Raw genomic sequence first — 18,643 nt, forward strand, 5'->3', positions numbered from 1 at the left:
GTGGCCCTTCTTTTCACTACATCTGTATCTTTGGGGTAAATACCCAGTAGTGCAATTGCAGGGTTATACGGAGGATCGATTTTTAATTTCTTAAGGAATCTCCACACTGTTCTCCAAATTGGATGCACAACTTGCATTCCCACCAACAGTGTAAGAGGGTTCCCCTTTCTCCACATCCTCTCCAACACACGTTGTTTTCCTGTCTTGCTAATTTTGGCCATTCTAACTGGTGTAAGGTGGTATCTCAATGTGGTTTTAATTTGAATCTCCCTGATGGCCAGTGATGATGAACATTTTTTCATGTGTCTGATGCTATCTTTAATATTAACTTTCAGTTGACTGTTGACTGTCAGTTGGCAGGACAATGATGAAAATCTCTGTACTCAGGGATAAGTCGTTTCCATAAGCTTTACTATAAAGCAGTGATTCTCACCTTTTGCTGTATACTAGAATGAGAGAAATTTTTTTTTAAAGATTTTATTTATTTATTTGTCAGACCGAGAGAGGGAGAGAGAGCGAGCACAGGCAGACAAAATGGCAGGCAGAGGCAGAGGGAGAAGCAGGCTCCTTGCCAAGCAAGGAGTCCGATGCGGGACTCGATCCCAGGATGCTGGGATCATGACCTGGGCCGAAGGCAGCTGCTCAACCAACTGAGCCACCCAGGCATCCCTGGAATGAGAAATTTTTAAACCACAGATACTCAGGTTTTATACCAGAACGATTTAGCTAGTTTGGGTAAGGAAAAAAATTTAAAACTTTTCAAGTGATTTTGCTGCAATAGAGGTGAATTATCACTGCTGCAGTGGCTTAGCTGGACTCAGAATCTCCGATGTGAAATCTGGTTCTTTTCTCATGAGTCTGTCAAATTCCCAAGAGAAAACTAGAGGGTGTAAGCTTGGTTGCCATAGTTCTGGAAACCAAGTACGTGAAAGAGGCTGGGTTGGAGCTCATAATTCAACTTACAAACTTCCACTTAATGCCTCTTTTCAGTATGGCATCCCTGTCTGTTATCTTTTCTGAAGAACTTCTGTTTCATCCTCTCTAGAGAATAAAGTCTTTTTTGACAGTTTAGAAAAGGCCAAGCTCTGTGGGATGACTTGTTAATATTAATTGCATTTTTTTTTAACATGTCTTCACACCCTCTCCTCAAATTCCAGGGATCTTTTGACTTCAATTACTGTCTTTCACAATTCTGTAATAGAAACTGAGTTGCTTCTTGGCTTCTTCACTAATGTGTCTGATGTATCATTTTCTAGAGCCTCTCCATGTGGCTTTGGCTTTTCCAGCATGGTCTCCGGGTTATCACACATTTTGTAGGGCATCTGGCATTCTAAGATACTGTTCCAAAGAGGAAGTGAAAGCTGCCAGGCCAGTTAAGGTCTAAGATTGGCTGGCTGTATCACTTTCACTGTATTTTATTGGTCAAAGGATTCACATAGCCCACCAGATTAAAAAAGGTAGAGAAATAAATTCCACCTCTTGTTAAGGGAGTAGAATACACAAGAGAATATAGAATAAGATACATTCTATAGCCATACTTGGACTTACTTCCTTTTTAATTATATAGGATAGAAAGCAGAAAATATTTTGGAGTGGGAATAGCCTTCCACAAGAAAATCAATTCAGAGATGGCATAGCAGATACTTGGTAAATTATACTGTCCACTGAAGACATGGAATTTTCGAAGATTATGTGAAGATCTATGTCCTTCCCTAAACGTTCTAAAGGTATCAAGGACCCATCTTGTAAGAAGGTTCTTGATTTTAAGTGACAAGAAACAAGTAGGCAAATTCAAAATATTCATCCAAACATTTATTGAGTAAATTATACTGTCAAAGAAACTAATGATTAATGAAAACCCTGCTTTAAAAAGCTTACAATCTAGTAGAACAGGCATAGATATCTGATACAAAAAGTGTAAAGGCAAACACTGTTACAATGTTATAAAACAAACCCCTGGAGGAGCAGAAATAAAAATTTTGACTGGAAAAAAAGAAACAAAATTCAACCAAAGCTGCAATTTTGACTGGCTGAATTTAGGGAATAAAATAAGCATGAAGAAAGTCACCTGCATGGCATGTTTGGAAAATGCTACATAAAATGCTAAGTAGTCCACTGTAGCTAGAACACAGGATGAAGCACATCACAGAGGATCATATATGGTAACAAGTTTGGCTTTATTCTGTAGGTATTCAAGGGTAATTTCAGATTTCTGAGTTGGGAAAGTTAAGTAATGAGTGGATGATATAGTTAGATCTACAGCTGAAGTAAAAAGCTGATAGGAGAATACAGAATGATATGGAAGGGACTGAAAATATCGGCAAGATTAGTTAAGAGACCCTATAATAATCCAACTAAGAAATAAAGTAGCACAGAACCCCCAAATATATTTAGAAATTAACAGGTTGGAAACATCCTGAACTGAATATAGGCAAGCCAAGTAAATATCTTAAATATTTATAATTTATTAAGATTAAAGAAACACAACTTGTTTAAATTATTCCTGAGTAAACTACAACCTTAAAGAGAAAACACAATCTACACACACACACAAAAAATAAAAACAGAATTGGAACATTATTTTATAGTGACTTATCAAGGTTATTTTCATATGTACTATTTATTTTAAAGAAGTACAGTAAAATGCAAAATGGGAATACTTAAAAACATCTTATTAACTCTACCAATTATCTGCACATAATTTATGCAAAAATTTAAGGGTTTGTTTTCCTCCCATGGTCACATAACAAAGGTATGTTTAAATCAACATTTGTATTTAGCACTTATTTATATAATACCAATTAATTAGCTTGAAAAAACTAAAGTGTGGCCAAAAATAATCACCATGAATTTACAAAATAATCAGTATACTATTTGGTACGCAGTCAACTAATATTTATTGAGCACCTCCTATTTTCCAGAACCAAAAACATGTTATTCACAGAATTCTCAAAACGCTCCGAGACAGTTAATAGTACTTTTTATAAAACAAGATAATAAAAGTATGAATCAGGCTGATAGGAACTTGCTCAATAATATTATCAGTAACATTTAATTATATTAACTGCCAATTTTAGAAGATCATTATTTTTCACATTTCTGTTGTTCCCACTAAGTCTGCTTTCACATTTTAAAAAATTCGTACGGAGAGAGGCAGTGCTTTTATTTATATCACCATCAATCCTTTCTACTTGTCTAAGAACATTACCACTTATCTATAGTTTCTTGCTTATATATTTTAATAAAATATATATAAGTGGGCATGTATAATATCAAGTACTACTCTATCATTCTGTAATTTAAAAAATAACAAAAGCACACATTTTAAAAAGCTACACATTAAATAGATAAAAGCTGATTTCTAAAATATAGTAATATATAGATTTTTTAAAAATTAACCTTATTAAAACTTTTGGTTTAAAACTTATAACCTTAAATACAGAATGTTAAGATTAAATGACTATGTACTATGATGGTCAGCTACATATAAGGTACTGAAATAACATACTGTTTTAAGCTTAAAGTACCTCTCCCACGAACTGGGCTAATGGATGGTTATTTTAGTTAAAATGGAATAAATAATAAAAGGAGTACTTTCCTTTATTATTACAAATAACTGTAGTCAACAATCAAACATCATGGAATTCAATTCTGAGGATAATCCAACAGTAAATAACATCAAATACTAGCCAACATATAGTATTATGTATGGATATATTACCTTATAAAAAAGTTGTTCTAATAAGAAAGTTATCTTAATAGAAAGAAAAGAAACTAAACTGACTAGATTTACTAAGTGCCCTTATTTTACAGATTACAGACGGAGGCTCAATAGTAATTTGCCCATGTGATATGCCAATGGTAGAATCAGGACGGATACCTGAGCCTAATTTGTCTTCTGGGCTCCTTTCACCATACTCATGTTCTCTCATTTAAAGAATCATATTATTTATTCACTCTACTTCAATTTGGAAGATTACCAAGTAGAGAAATTTGTTCTCTACAGCCCAATAACTCTCTAGTTTTTCTTAAAAATGAACACTACAAGAACAGGATGCAGTTTTTAACATTAGAACACTTTCTTAGCTTAAGATGAGAACTTATACAGGAAAAAGTTCACTTTACATGTAATTTGGTTTGGCTGCAAAAGCTCATATAAGCCATAGCGTTAAAACCTCTTCACACTCTATATCATAGTAACTTCATATGTTGTGAAATGGTTTTCTATAATCTTGACATTTTCTTCAGATAGCCAGTTTTCCTGTTTTAACTGCCGTATAAGAGCTTCCAAAGACTTCAATCTTCCAAGAGTTTGTTTTTCCTGTAGCTCAAGAAGAGTTATTTTTGAATGTAGTTTAGAGACTTTCCGCCAGAGATGTTCCTTATTGATATCTTGTCTGCAGTAAGAATGTTCAATTTGTAAGACTTCTGTCTCATAGTCTATGTCCTTATATAAGGAGCCTTCAGGGTCTAGATCTCCCATTTCCACGGTTTCTTTTTCAGTAGATACAAAAGAATTAATTGGTTTGGAATTTTCTGTGGGTATAAAAATGGCAATAACAGATTCTTTATTTGCATTTAATTCTTCAACTGTTTTAGTAATTGTGCTGAATAAGAATGGACTTTCCTGTGCTGACTTAATTTCCATGGAATTATTTGTAAAGTTTGGGTTAGCAAGATGATTTGTAGTTATTTCAAACACTTCTTGGGTTTCCAAAGAAGGCTGAATATCTTCTGAATTTGAAGTTGTCAAAGTAATAGTTGTAGAATTTAGATTCTCAAAAGATGTGTGAAAACCACCGATATCTGTATCTTGGGTAACTGATGTTTCCAAGGTCGATACTGGTTTTTTAGTATCTTGTTTAACCAGATTAAGAGTTAATATGTTATTTTGTATACCTTCTGGTTTTGGAGCTGGTAGCTTCACCAAGGTAGATGAATTAAGTAATTCTGTGTGTTCAGGGAGAATATCTGTATTAACAGTATTTTTCTTTAGCTCATTTGATGCAAATGATTCTTGTGACTTGGCTTTTAGGCACACTTCTTTCTCATCATCTAATTTTTTCTTCTGAGATTTTTTTTTGGAAGAGTCTTTTTCCTAGAAAATAACATTTTCAAATTCTAAAGATGTCCTCACTAACCTCATTCTGTTATTAGTCAGTTCTGAATATTTAATTATAACTTTGAGCAGTATATTGGTCAATTTACACAGTTAAAAAATGTTCTAAGCATATAACAACCCATACATACTTTCAAGTGTTTTTTTAAAAAGTATTAAGCATATTCAATACATGATGGAAATATTTCAGATCAAAGACTGGTAACAAAATCTTAGATCATTAACTTATGTTAATAACTCAATGATTTACGTATGTTATCTTTTGTTCTTCAGTTTAAATTTTTTTAATGGTTTAAATTTTTTTAATTACCATACTTTTAGTGAAAGTGTAAATTAATCTTCCTTTTTTCTTAAGTATGTTTTCCCAGCAGTCACCTTTCCCGCTCCCTCCCTTAACCTCATTACCTGCCACCCTGCAACCTACCACCCTGCTCAGCATTATCCCCCACTCCTCTATGTTCTTCCTCCAATACCTGATTGTCTTCAGGCAAAGAAAATATTGTTGGAATTGCAGTTTGTTTCAAATATCGAATACCCCATCTGACGTCAAGAGAGTCAGGAGTAAAATGGTCACTACACAGGAACTGGTATTTACTGGGTACCCATGAATCTCGTTTCATATTCTTTAACCATTTTTCAAGTCTTTCTTTGTCATGTAGAGGAAACCTGAAATTAAAAAAGGAAAACTTTGCTGTATTTTTTACAAATTCCAGGACTGTATATATAGGTAATCTGTGCATTGAGTGCTGCAAAAAAGCAAGGCAACCATCCACACCATGTAAGAGCATCTTCATGGCATCACTACATCATCTCTACAGTAAAGATGACTAAGCTATAAGACAAAGCTTTTCAGAAGAATGGCTGATAAGGGCACCTGGGTGGCTCAGACAGTTGAGCATCTGACTCTTGATTTCTGTATAGGTCATGATTTTGGGGTTATGAATCAAGCCCCACATTAGGCTCTGCACTGAGCATGGAGCCTGCTTGAGATTCTCTCTCTCCCTCTACCCCTCCTCCTGCTCCTGCACACACATGCACATGCATGCTCTCTCCTTCTAAATAAATAACATCTTAAAAAAAAAAAAAAGGCTGGTAAAATATAACAAGTCCCTTTGAGTAAAATATGTGTTCCAACAAAGGATAAAATCTACTCATATTTTCTGTGGATTATATTTTGTTTTTATTTTGTTGTATATTTTGCCTGGAACTATGTAAATTACAAAGTGCCATTCAAATTGTAATCTATACTCACACAAGTGAAATGGTGTCCTGTCTTTAATTCAAGGAAGTACTGAACTTTGGGCTCTTATTAACATTTAAAAAATAAGTTGTTAGTTCAAACAAGTGATTTAATTGACAATCACTACTAAATCTTACAAAACCACTAATATTCTATTCACTTTACCACAGTCAGCCTCAATTCTACCCATATGTAATTTAGTCTAGTATTTCTAAACTGAGAACCCTAAAATTCAAGTTTTGAAAGAAAACTGACACAAGAACTAAACATGTTATAAAGAACACTCAGATATTCTATAACATGAAATAAATGAAGGAGAAAATAGAGAGAAAAGTAAGACAGTTCTTTACATGTTTTGTTCCTGTGCCAACAATAACCTTTATTTAGAGTTGGTGCTAACACACTGAAATGTATTTCATAGGCAACCCTGGGCCAATGAAAAAATCTGAGAGAAAATTTTTTCCTACCAGTCTAAAGAGGTTTCAGTTAAAACTGTATTAAACAGTTAACACTATTTGTTTCTTTCAATGATTTTATGAGACAGTCTAATATCCTATTTAAAAAAAAATGGTAACTTAAGGTTTCTCATACAAAAAGCAGCAATTACATATTCCCGCTCAATCCCGGCCATTTAGTTTATGGTTTATAATAGCATGCCTTACCCCATCCTGGCAAATATTGATAACTTTATAAGATGCTAAGGAAAAGGGAGTATGGGTACTTTATAGGAAATAATTTTTAACCCCAATACCCTTATATGGAAAAATCAATGATCTATCTTTGAAGTTCTCACCAAAGATACAACATTCATACATGGTTTGAAAATTCCTTAACCTTGCACACATCAAGAATTCAGGTTATAAGTATAATAAGAGACATAACCAGAAAAGGCATTTAAAGACAAAGAGTTTTTTCAGAGGACCTGAACTCTGTTAGCCATAGAAAAGTACATACATTTACTGCTACATCTAAACTGAGAATATGCCCTTTACAATACTTTCACATGTGATCTCAAGTACAAGGATGCTGTCTGTAAATTATTTCTATTGTTCCTATATACTATATTACCAAACAATTTTTTAAAAAATCACTCTATGAATATCCTTGTTTGTAACTAGAGTGCAATGCTTTCTCAGCGGGTAAACCTCTAAGCAATCTTCTGGAATAGGTTTCCTAAACAACTTAGTTATCTTTGCAGTAGTTCATTTTGTTCAGTAATTTTGTTTCACCAGCTTATTAATTCCCAAAAAGGCACAAAATAATCACAGTATAAACTCAACACTGCATGCACACATAAGCTGAATTCTCAAATTTATATACAGTACAGCTTGCTACAGTGTTAGTATTAACAAATTCAATTCAAGTCTGGTGCTATTAGGGAAATAAAACTGATTCAACTTTTACTTGGCAGATTACACATGGAAATAAAAAAATTCATAAAAAATCCAGTTTCAGTAAATTTACATTTTGAGGAAAAAAAATCTTTATAATTGACTTCCTCTGACATTATTATTTTTCCCTCCTTAAAAACGGTAACTGTGGAAAGATTTAAGAATCTGGGAGTCAGGGTTTGGTCATCTCCCCGCCCCCCCCCCCCCAATGAAGGCTGAATAAATCTGGGAAATGGGGCTAAATCAAGTTCCACATGATTTTTTTGTTACAAACCTTCAAGAGTCACAGCTTTCGAGATCCTAGCATTTCCCCCCAAACCCCTCTCTGCATCTTGTGGGCTTCAACTGGGAAACAATCCTGGAAATACTGCCACATGTGAATTATCTCAGGTTATCAGGTTTCTTCCCACTAGTTAAGATAATGGGAAGCAGGGGCGCCTGGGTGGCTCAGTGGGTTAAAGCCTCTGCCTTAAATTCAGGTCATAGTCCCAGGGTCCTGGCATCCAGCCCCGCACTGGGCTCTCTGCTCAACAGGGAGCCTGCTTCCCTTCCTTTCTCTCTGCCTGCCTCTATGCCTACTTGTGATCTCTGTCAAATAAATAAATAAAATCTTAAAAAAGAAAAAAAGATAATGGAAAGCAACCGTGTCCATCAACAGAGAGCTTCTGGTCTAAAGATAAACAGACTTCACAAAATAGCTGGAAAAAAATCTGGAGAGTTAAAAGACGACCAGGTTAGAGCTAAATGAATTATTTTCACAAACAAGAAAAAAGGAAATGGAGTATTGTAAATATGTTGATTCTCATATATATTAAGCACGTACGGAATGTCAAGTGCTCCTTTACCTATTTACACACTAAATGAAGTAGGTACGATTAATATCTCCACTTTACAGGTGAAAGATCTTAGGCATAGAGAGTTCAAATAATTTGCAGAAAGACAGTCAGCTACAGAGTAATGGAGTCAGGTTTTGAACCTACTAAGTCTGGCTCTGGAGCCTGGACTCTATAAATTCCTACACAATACTGTTTCCCTGTTCTTCTAAATAAAAATGAGTACTTCTGTGGTTTAACGGAACTATTTCCTGGCAGTAGGAATTTGGCACAACAGTTACCCTGTTCTCTGTACGAATGAAGAGTATATAGAGGGCCCTGAGCAGGAGATAGGTTGTAATTCCGGCTCTCTCACAAAACTTTCAATAACCTTTCTGAAAGCCCTTAGTTTCCTCGGGAGAAAAATGTAATTAAGGAACATCTGTGTAACCTCACAGAAGGAGCAGGTTAACTGTTGGGTGCACCTTGACGCTTGGCAGGTTTGAGGTGTACCTTAGGTGGTGGTTAACGCCCTTTATGACAGGAGATCAGCTGAAGTGGGGGAAACACTCCGAAAACCACGGAGCACCGCCCAAACTGCACATTTTTAAGGGCTTCTTTAACACCCCCAAAAGGCCCCTACACCTCGCCAACAGCCCCGTGACCTTGCTCAGTTAGGACCCATTTCTAGGTAAACTAAATTCGAGCCTTCGCGTCCTCCCCCGGCGCAGTGAAGGAACACGCTGGGAGTGCAGAGGACGAATTTCCAGACACCTCAAACCCCTAGCCCCAGACGCCACAGGACCGTGGTCCAAAGGTAAGGCTGACGCTTCTGCTCCAGGGACAACTTACGGATAAAAACTCAGCTTCCGGTCTTTACTGTTTCGTCCCCGACGGTTCTTACAGCAAATCGCTGCGCAATACCGAGGCATCGCTCGGGTGGGGCCCCCCCAATTCAGGGCCTGCGACAGGGCCCGGGAACCTCCTCGCCAAGATGTAGGTGCAAATCCAGGCCTCACGCGGCACTGCGCCTGCGCTAGAATCGGCCGAGCGGAAAGGCGTCGCAATCGTTGACTCACTTCCGCTTCTGCTGGCTTCAGCACCACCCTTTCTGGAGGTTGGGGCCGGAAGTGATGCACAGGCTGAGCGGCAACAACAGTTTTCCACGTGCGCGTAGGGCGCCAGGGTCAGGTGGGGTAGCAGGAGCCAATCGGGAAGCGTTTCGTGTAGGTCTTCTCCGGAGGTGGCGCCAGCAGCGGCCGCCGGCCAGTGGGGAGCGGCTTGAGAGGGGACGCGGCGGCCACTGGAGGAGTGCTAGGTCTGTGTGCGAGCGGGATTGGGGCGCGCGCCGGCTGCGGGAGGCCTCGGAGGCCGGGGCGAGGGGCCGGGCCCTGTGGAGCCGCTCGTCAGTCTGCCGGCGCCTTTTCTGCGGAGGAGCAGCAGCAGTTGGAGGGTGCGGATGAGGGATGAGGCCGGGGTCGCGGGGAGGGTGTTTTGAGCGTCTTCGAGGCCTTGGCCGGTCTTTGTGGCCTGACCTGGCCTCGGCGTCCGCCACGGTCGTCGCAAGGGTTTCAGGCTGCCTGGTGTTGTTGAGGGTTTAGGAAAAAGGAGATGACCAAACCACAGAAAAGGGCGTTTTGTGTTTTGGGTTGGCAGCCGGCTTTTTCGGGCGTCGGACAGCTCCTCCCAGGGCTGGCCTCCGGGCGGAGAAGAGCGGTGAGGGCGGTGCCTGGACGGACCGGACGAGTATCGGTCGTCTTGGGGTGAAGGCTGGACGGTGCAACCCAGCCGGCCGTCGGCTCTGGGAGTAAGGCCCAGGCCGCCGTCCAGTGGGTCCCTCTTGGGGAGAAGTCAGTATAATACGAAAGTGGGCCTACTAAAAAAGTGTCAGATAATAAACTTGAGCTGTGGAGTAAGCTTTATTAAAACCAGCAGTGTGGGGACGCCTGGGTGGCTCAGTTGGTTAAGCCGCTGCCTTCGGCTCAGGTCATGATCCCAGCGTCCTGGGATCGAGTCCCACATCGGGCTCCTTGCTCATCAGGGAGCCTGCTTCTCCCTCTGCCTCTGCCTGCCATTCTGTCTGCCTGTGCTTGCTCTCTCTTCCTCTCTCTCTCTCTCTGACAAATAAATAAAATCTTAAAAAAAAAAAACAACAAAACCCAGCAGTGTGCCTCTCTGTCAGTGTTAGACCCGCCCTTTGACTAAAAAAGTACCTGCAGTCTTTTTTTTTTTTTTTTAAGATTTTATTTATTTGACAGACAGAGATCACAAGTAGGCAGAGAGGCAGGCAGAGAGAGAGGAAGGGAAGCAGGCTCCCTGCTGAGCAGACAGCCCGATGCCGGACTCAATCCCAGGACCCTGAGATCATGACCTGAGCCGAAGGCAGCGGCTTAACCCACTGAGCCACCCAGGCGCCCCGTACCTGCAGTCTTGGTGGCGGCCACAGTACTCGCTCGGTTTGCCTTCTTTAAACGAGGAGGTTGTACTTGATCTTTAGTACCCGTGAGTATGAGTAACTCTTTGGAAAAGAGGAATCCATCTGCTAATTATGCTCAGAAGAGGCCACAGGAGAGGAAGGCAGGCAGTTTCCACAAACCATAGTGTCTTTCGTCAGCCTTGTTATGTCATCATAGGTTGTTAACTCCTCGTACAAGGTTCAAAAAACAGGATCACATTCGTTTTGCATCCTAAGTCATTACATCTAAACTATCCAGAATTCTAAGTTGAATTCTTAGATAAAACTAAGCTCAGTGGGTTAAAGCCTCTGCCTTTGGCTCGTTCTGGGATCGAGGCCCGCATCGGGCTCTCTGCTCAGCAGGGAGCCTGCTTCCCTCTCTCTCTCTCTCTCTGCCTGCCTCTCCGTCTACTTGTGATCTCTCTCTGTCAAATAAATAAATAAAATCTTAAAAAAAAATCATTACATTCTATCATATTGTCAATATTATTAATATGATAACTGAGATTCTCTGTTTGCAATCTTTGCTGACCTTGCCGAAATGAGAGCTGAAGTTGGTGCTTTCTTAGGGAGGGAGGATTACCAGTTCACACATACTGGGCTGTTTATCTTGGTAATGTACTTTTTTTCCCCTGAAGTAAATACTTTTATTTATTTATTTATTTATTTATTTTTTTGTAGGTTATATCAATTTACTTCACATAAGAACAGTGGATTTCAGGCCTATGATTTCCATTTAGTATCAACAAAAACAATCTGTACAGAAAACTCAAAGGCAACCATAGAGCATTATATGTAAAATGTGCAAATATACTTTAAAATGCAAGTTATTCTATAGTATTTGCAAGGTAGAACTTTATAATTACTTTTATTTTTAATCCTCTTAGAATATGGATTCTTGAAAGGAAAATTGACATCCTTTTTAGAATTATTTGGATTTTCCACCCTTTTTACATTGTTTACAAATGATAAGTCTTCACAGTGTCTGTTGGTAAAAAAGTCATTGAATACTTTTGTTACTGTTCTGTGTATGACCACAGAGTATTAGTGAGAAGGTAAAGTGAAGAAAGATTTTTTTTCTCAATTTGGTTGAATTAACATTTGCATTTAAGAAGGTTACAACCAGGGGCGCCTGGGTGGCTCAGTCTTAAGGGTCTGCCTTCTGCTCAGGTCAGGATCCCAGTGTCCTGGGAGTCCTGGGATGGAGCACCACATCCGGCTCCCTGCTTGGTGGGAAACCTGCTTCTCCCTTTCCCTCTGCTGCTCCCCTGCTTGTATTCTCTCTCTTACTGTCTATCTCTGTCAAAAAAAAAAAAAAAAAAAGTTACAACCAACATAGAGATAATAAAACCTGTGAAATGAAATAACATGGGAACAAGCACAGGATATTTATTATATGCTTAACATGTTGATACTGCATTAAATATACCTTGTATCCTAAAAGTTCACTGGGTTTCTTTTTTTTTTTTTTTTTTTTTTTTTTTTTTAGATTTTATTTATTTATTTGATAGAAAGAGACACAGTGAGAGAGAGAACACAAGCAGGGGGAATGGGAGAGGGAGAAGCAGGCTTCCTGCTGAGCAGGCAGCCCGATACTGGGTTCAACCCAGGACCCTGGGATCATGACCTGAGCTGAAGGCAGATGCTTAAGGACTGAGCCATCCAGGCACCCCACTGAGTTTCTTTTGAAAGAAAAAGTGTTAAGATTAGCTTCATGGATAATTTTTTTTTCTTTTTTAGGATTTTAGAAATGGCTACTCCCCAGTCAGTTTTCATCTTTGCGATCTGCATTTTAATGATAACGGAATTAATTTTGGCGTCAAAAAGTTACTATGATATCTTAGGTGTGCCAAAATCAGCATCAGAGCGCCAAATCAAGAAAGCTTTTCACAAGTTGGCCATGAAGTACCATCCCGACAAAAATAAGAGCCCTGATGCTGAAGCAAAATTCAGAGAGATTGCAGAAGGTAAGTAAATGGCTATCTCTGAGGTCTCACAGATACTAACTAGTAAGGGAGAATGATAGCTAAGAAGTGTATGTATTTGGAGATACTGCGATGATGGGTGGCAGAATGGGGTCTACATTTAAATAAAGTGAGATTCTTGAGACTATCTTCCTACCACAATTACTTTGATTCCAGGATGGATGGCTGAGTGGTAGAATAAATTTTTATTGTCATATAGATCTTAAATTGTTAAAAATGTATCACTTTATTCTTCTGTTGTGTATGAAATTGCTTATTGTTTCCAAGTTAAAAGGAATTTTAGATACCCAAGACTTAGAAGCTAACTTACGGAACAGTTTTTACCAAATATGGAGATTAAATACAAAAACACTAAGTATAAAAAATTTAAATAGACTTTGAAATGTTTTGTTTTTTTTTCTTCACTTGATCTATACTTAAAAGCTACATTTATCTTTGAAGGAAAAACAAAACAAATTTTGATTTAAGACTAGTTTTTTTTTTTTTATTTTTAATTTTTTATTTTTTCAGCATAACAGTATTCATTATTTTTGCACCACACCCAGTGCTCCATGCAATCCGTGCCCTCTACAATACCCACCACCTGGTGCCCCCAACCTCCCACCCCCCCACCCCTTCAAAATTCTCAGATCGTTTTTCAGAGTCCATAGTCTCTCATGGTTCACCTTAAGACTAGTTTTAAAACAAATTGGACCACCTGAGAATTCAGTAACTAATGGTGGTGGAGGTAATTGAGTAGAGAGTTGGAGATAAACTTTAACACTTCAACTAGTAAGGAAGTGAAAAATCTGAATTCTTGATTGGTTATATTGGACCATTAAATTATTTAATACAGGTAATGTTTTTACCCAAATAATATGAAAAATAACTGCATAATTGCTGCCCACATGCTTATTTGTAAGTGATGGTAGCATTCATTTAACAAATATTTATTTGATATTTACTAGGGGCAGGCATTATTCTGACAGTTGATACTATACAGTAAATAGGACAAAAGCCCTGCCTTTTGTAACTTTCATTTTAACTTTTTTTCCTATGTTTGTAATGTTTTGGTTTTATTGGTGGTATGAAATTCTTCCCTAAAATAGAGAGTTGAATTCACTTATCTGAAGAGGTTTGGGTATATGCAATTTTCATTATCTTAAGTTACTAAAGTATTTTTATTTTCTTCAGCATATGAAACACTCTCAGATGCTAATAGGCGAAAAGAGTATGATACACTTGGACACAATGCTTTTACTAATGGTAAAGGACAAAGAGGTAACGGAAGTCCTTTTGAGCAATCATTTAACTTCAATTTTGATGACTTATTTAAAGACTTTGGGTTTTTTGGTCAAAACCAAAACACTGGGTCCAAGAAGCATTTTGAGAATCACTTCCAGACACGCCAGGATGGTTCCAGTAGACAAAGACATCATTTCCAGGAGTTTTCTTTTGGAGGTGGACTGTTTGATGACATGTTTGAAGATATGGAGAAAATGTTTTCTTTTAGTGGTTTTGACACCACCAATCGGCATACAGTACAGACTGAAAATAGATTCCACGGATCTAGCAAGCACTGCAGGACTGTCACTCAACGAAGAGGAAATATGGTTACTACATACACTGACTGTTCAGGACAGTAGTTCACTATTTTCTGTTCTCACTAAAGCCAACTAGTTGACTTTTCTTCAATACCCTTTGATGCAAAACAATTTTCTGTGAACTATTTTGACAAGTGCATGATTTCACTTAACTTGATATAGATATTAAATGTATTTAAATGTTTTTGACAAATTCAGCAACACTCAGTAGAAAATAGCTAATTATTAATTTCCCTGATAGGAAAGATTCTTTAAAAAAGATACTATAATTCTGCCTGGTCTTTTTTCTCTACTTGCCCTTGGGCTTACTTGCGTGGCCAGTTTTATTACCAAGAAAAGATTGAGTTTGCCTGATATATATGTAAAGGTTAAACTTTGAAACTTATTGTAGATTTAAATTGTGTGAACTTAAATGGTTTTTGCAGTGAAACCTTTGCTAATTTAAAATTGCATGCTCTGCGGCATCGCTGATTTGGGTTGCTAAATGTACACGAAACTGTAATTGAGTCATTCAGCAAAGGATAGCAGTAAATTTCCACTGAAAACTTTAGAAAGGCATGATTTAATATTTACCACAGAACCATACCTTTCTGCAGTAAAATTGGAGTAAGTGAAATGATCGGATTGCTCATAGCCATTTGGCTGAAAGAAAGTTGAAAACTTTTGAAATATTACCAAGAGATTGTTACATGCTTGGTCCCTGGCTAATGATTTTGTAGTGTTGAAATCATAGCTAATTTATATATCATTTCACATTTCTTTCTTTGTTGTTGGCGCTCTAAGTCTTATATGGATTTATGTATTTTTTATGTGTGTGTGGTTCCTCTTCTTTGCACTCATCTTTATCTAGAGATTGACTAATACCTCATTCTGTTTGTAAAAACAGCCAGTAATTTCTGTGCAACCTTATTATGTGCAATATTTTTAAATCCTAAGAAATGTGTGCTTTTGTTTTCATATAGACTTATTTCTTTAGTTCAGCACTTTTTGCATTATACTCCATATGAGTATTAATCCTATGGATACATATTAAAACTAGTAAATGTCTCATACAACATTGTGTGTGAGTGAGAGAAATATAATATTTACAATATGATGTTCTTGGTTTTCATTTTATTGTTAAAGGTTTATTCTGTAATTCTAGAGCTATGGAGGGTATATAAACAATGGGGCTGCTTATGCTGACCATAGACCATATTCCAGAAGTTACTTTTGACTAACCTGAAAACCCTGATATAGCCTTGTTTGTTTGACATTTGGTAATTTCTCTTACTTTCTTATCATCCTCCTTCCCTCACAAATTTTGGTAGCTCAAAGATTTTGTTAATTATAATTTTGTTGTATTTGCTTGCTAGGAGCAAGTTTCTTTCCTCTTTTAGGCCTCATTGGGGAAAAGATGAGACATTGCATAAAGTTATATTTGTTGATTATAATCTTTAATTTGAAAACTCTGAAGAAGATGAAATTATTCTATTAAATCTATGTATCTAAATTATTTTCTGGAAGGTATACTTACTGCTTTTGTTTGATAATCAGAAAATAGCCATACCTTGAATTTTGGACTAAAGATCATCTGTATCCTATCAATAGAACAAACGAGGCAAGAAAAAATATTTTTCAAGTCAGGATTAACTTTATATTATTAGCATCTGTCCCCTTTTTCTTTAGGGCCTGATTATTCCTTGTTTTTCCCATTCTGAACATGTATTTGAACCCCCTCTTTCTCTTCCTCTTTCTTTCTCTTTCTTTTTCTCTTTCTCTCTCTTTTTTAAAAAATCTCCCTTTTGAGTCTTTTGCATAATTTTTGCAAGGAAAAAATGGACCCTGAGTCATTACGCACTTAAGGTACAAACTAAATATCAAAAAGATACCTAGGTAATGTAAGGGTGTGTGTGGTGTGTGTGCTTGTGTGGCTTGATGGATAAGGTACTGGAAATTAGACCAGTAATCAACATAGAAGTTTCCTCCATAACTTATACTTTTTCTTCTGTACTTAAAAAAATGACCAATGCAGTAGCTTAATCTATACTCCCTACACAAATCAACACATGAAATCTGTCAGTCTCTTTTTTGCTTCTAGGCAAAACAGTAATATGTATATAAAATATATTTTATATATTTATATATATATAATATATTTTATATATTTATATATATATATAACATGACTTTTAGTCTTTGTCTTGAACACATTTCTGTAATTCAAGTTTTTTGGATTGAATATGTCTTGAATTGGATGCTATAGGGCATATAGTGGACATGAGATTTTTTTTGGTGCTCTAGAATTGGTATAATTAACTCCTGATCTGATGGTTGATCTTAGGCAATTTCTGTGCTGTGAATTTCAGTTTCAATTCTGAGATTAGTTCTGTGAAAATTCAGGTTGCCCAAGGACAACTAAAAATGTGTACATTCCTGGAGTTACTTTAATTTTCTGAAATGGAAGTTTGTTTAGCAATTAAAAGAACACACTGGGGGAAAAAGAGAACATTGCCAAACAGCATAAAGAAGATACTGGTACCATTAGTAGGTTTGTAAAGTTTTATATATTAATGTTAATGCTGGTCCCTTCAATTCCAGAAGAGAGGTTGAATATAATCAGCCAGCCATGATTGTTTCCCCTCTCTCTTGGTTCCAATGGCAGATGATATAAGAGTGAAGCCATAAAAATGCTTGGAAAACAAGAGGAGTTTTGAGATAGTCCAGGAAGGTATAAAGCAGTATGAATTGGATTGAGAGAAAAATCAAATAATCACAGCCAAGGTATCCTGGAGAAGTTTTAAGGCTCAGATTTGGGTGGGTGGGGATGGGAGGAGACAAAGAGAAGGAATGGGCCAATCCTCAATCGTGCTAATTCATTAAAAATTGCATTGGGTCACCCCCCCCCCACCTTCTTTCTTCCAGCTAAACTGTTACTGAGATAGCTTTTAGGCTTTACCCTTAGGTAAGCCCTAAGGGTAAAGCCTAAGAGAATAAGTCTCAAAGATACAGATTATCTTATTCCTAGGGAGGCTCCTTAGGGAGGATATTGAGGTGCCATAGAAAGAATGGAGGTAAAGTGAATTTTCACTTGGGGATGGTGAGGGTGAGTAATGGCAGCATTCCAATCCCAGAGTAAGCCTCCTTACTTGGGTTTGTGTAGGGAACAATGACTTCTGCATGCCGCCCACATACTCAGTTGTAGGTGCCTGCTGGTTGAAATGTCCTAACAACTTAAACAGTACCATAGCGTCTGTTCAAAATGGATGTCTAATGCAGGCATAGGTAATTGCTGAGGAAATTTGCTTTTCACAGCATCTGCATTTTGATGTAGTCCTTCATAAAAGATGTCCAAGGAATATCAGATATTTAAAGAAAACTAATAGCAGGGAAGAGGAACCCCAACATCCAATCCAAATGAAGAAATATAATTCAGGAGATAATTGCAATACTAGGAGGTAATTTAAAATTTTATCATTACCAGACTTTTGATGAAATACTGCATCAGTGAATCAGGCATAGGTCCTTGTTTTACCTAATCTGCTTCTCCAAGATTTCTTTCCATCTGAAGATGGTGTCAGAAAGGGTGGATGAAGCAATTTACGTGTACAACTACAACCAAAGTCACTGAAAGATAGCAGTAGATACGGGGTACATAAGTTCCTGCCCTGCGGCCTCTGACCCTTCTACAAAATTCAGATTCTTCTCTTATCTCAACTTTGCAACTCAAATTCCTCCCCAACTTTTCTCCAGACCTTGCTCTATGGTGGAACTATCTAGTGAAGAGCAGAATTTGCCACCTCAGAATATGCCTTTTAGGCTTAAGAATTATCTTAGGCAGGTGCCTGGGTGGCTCAGTTGGTTAAGCAACTGCTTTCAGCTCAGGTCATGATCCTGGAGTCCCAGGGTTGAGTCCCGCATCAGGCTCCCAGCTCAGCAGGGAGTCTGCTTCTCCCTCTGACCCTCTCCCCTCTGTGCTCTCTCAAGTAAATTTAAAAGTAAATTTAAAAAATCTTAAAATAAAAAAGAATTATATTAGGCTGATTAATTTTTTGATTAATTTTTTTTTTTAAATAAAA

The 18,643-nt window shown here is 37.5% G+C and overlaps 2 protein-coding genes across 6 annotated transcripts; one reads left to right on the top strand and one right to left on the bottom strand.

Annotated features, from left to right (window-relative positions):
• Positions 1–1,790: 1,790 nt before the first annotated feature.
• THAP5 (THAP domain containing 5) lies at positions 1,791–9,612 on the bottom strand. 2 transcript variants are annotated; one of them, XM_047694274.1, is made up of 4 exons: positions 9,415–9,612; positions 5,593–5,785; positions 4,900–5,098; positions 1,791–4,536 (listed from the first exon to the last, which is right to left on the bottom strand). In XM_047694274.1, exons 1-4 carry the CDS (start codon positions 9,492–9,494, stop codon positions 4,187–4,189), a joined length of 822 nt encoding a protein of 273 aa, XP_047550230.1. In that variant the 5' UTR covers positions 9,495–9,612; the 3' UTR covers positions 1,791–4,186. The 2 variants fall into 2 exon arrangements, with proteins under 2 accessions (XP_047550230.1, XP_047550229.1); XM_047694273.1 differs by having other exon boundaries at positions 1,791–5,098; positions 9,415–9,611.
• DNAJB9 (DnaJ heat shock protein family (Hsp40) member B9) lies at positions 9,194–16,351 on the top strand. Of its 4 annotated transcripts, none has more exons than XM_047694281.1 (3): positions 9,194–9,379; positions 12,758–12,984; positions 14,176–16,351. In XM_047694281.1, the coding sequence occupies exons 2-3, from the start codon at positions 12,768–12,770 to the stop codon at positions 14,625–14,627; spliced, it is 669 nt and encodes a 222-aa protein (XP_047550237.1). In that variant the 5' UTR covers positions 9,194–9,379; positions 12,758–12,767; the 3' UTR covers positions 14,628–16,351. The 4 variants fall into 4 exon arrangements, with proteins under 4 accessions (XP_047550237.1, XP_047550236.1, XP_047550233.1 ...); XM_047694280.1 differs by lacking the exon at positions 9,194–9,379 and adding an exon at positions 9,754–9,880; XM_047694277.1 differs by lacking the exon at positions 9,194–9,379 and adding an exon at positions 9,883–10,015.
• Positions 16,352–18,643: the final 2,292 nt, after the last annotated feature.

Source organism: Lutra lutra, chromosome 11 (assembly GCF_902655055.1).
Source record: "Lutra lutra chromosome 11, mLutLut1.2, whole genome shotgun sequence".
Classification (NCBI taxonomy): domain Eukaryota; kingdom Metazoa; phylum Chordata; class Mammalia; order Carnivora; family Mustelidae; genus Lutra; species Lutra lutra.

Coding starts and splice junctions, on each gene's coding strand:
- THAP5 (XM_047694273.1), bottom strand. CDS start 9,494: ATGCCTCGGTATTGCGCAGCGATTTGCTGTAAGAACCGTCGGGGACGA. Junction 5,786..9,414: donor CGGAAGCTGAGTTTTTATCC/GTAAGTTGTCCC, acceptor TTTTAATTTCAG/GTTTCCTCTACATGACAAAG. Junction 5,099..5,592: donor CTTTGCCTGAAGACAATCAG/GTATTGGAGGAA, acceptor GTTATTTTCTAG/GAAAAAGACTCTTCCAAAAA.
- DNAJB9 (XM_047694281.1), top strand. CDS start 12,768: ATGGCTACTCCCCAGTCAGTTTTCATCTTTGCGATCTGCATTTTAATG. Junction 12,985..14,175: donor ATTCAGAGAGATTGCAGAAG/GTAAGTAAATGG, acceptor TATTTTCTTCAG/CATATGAAACACTCTCAGAT.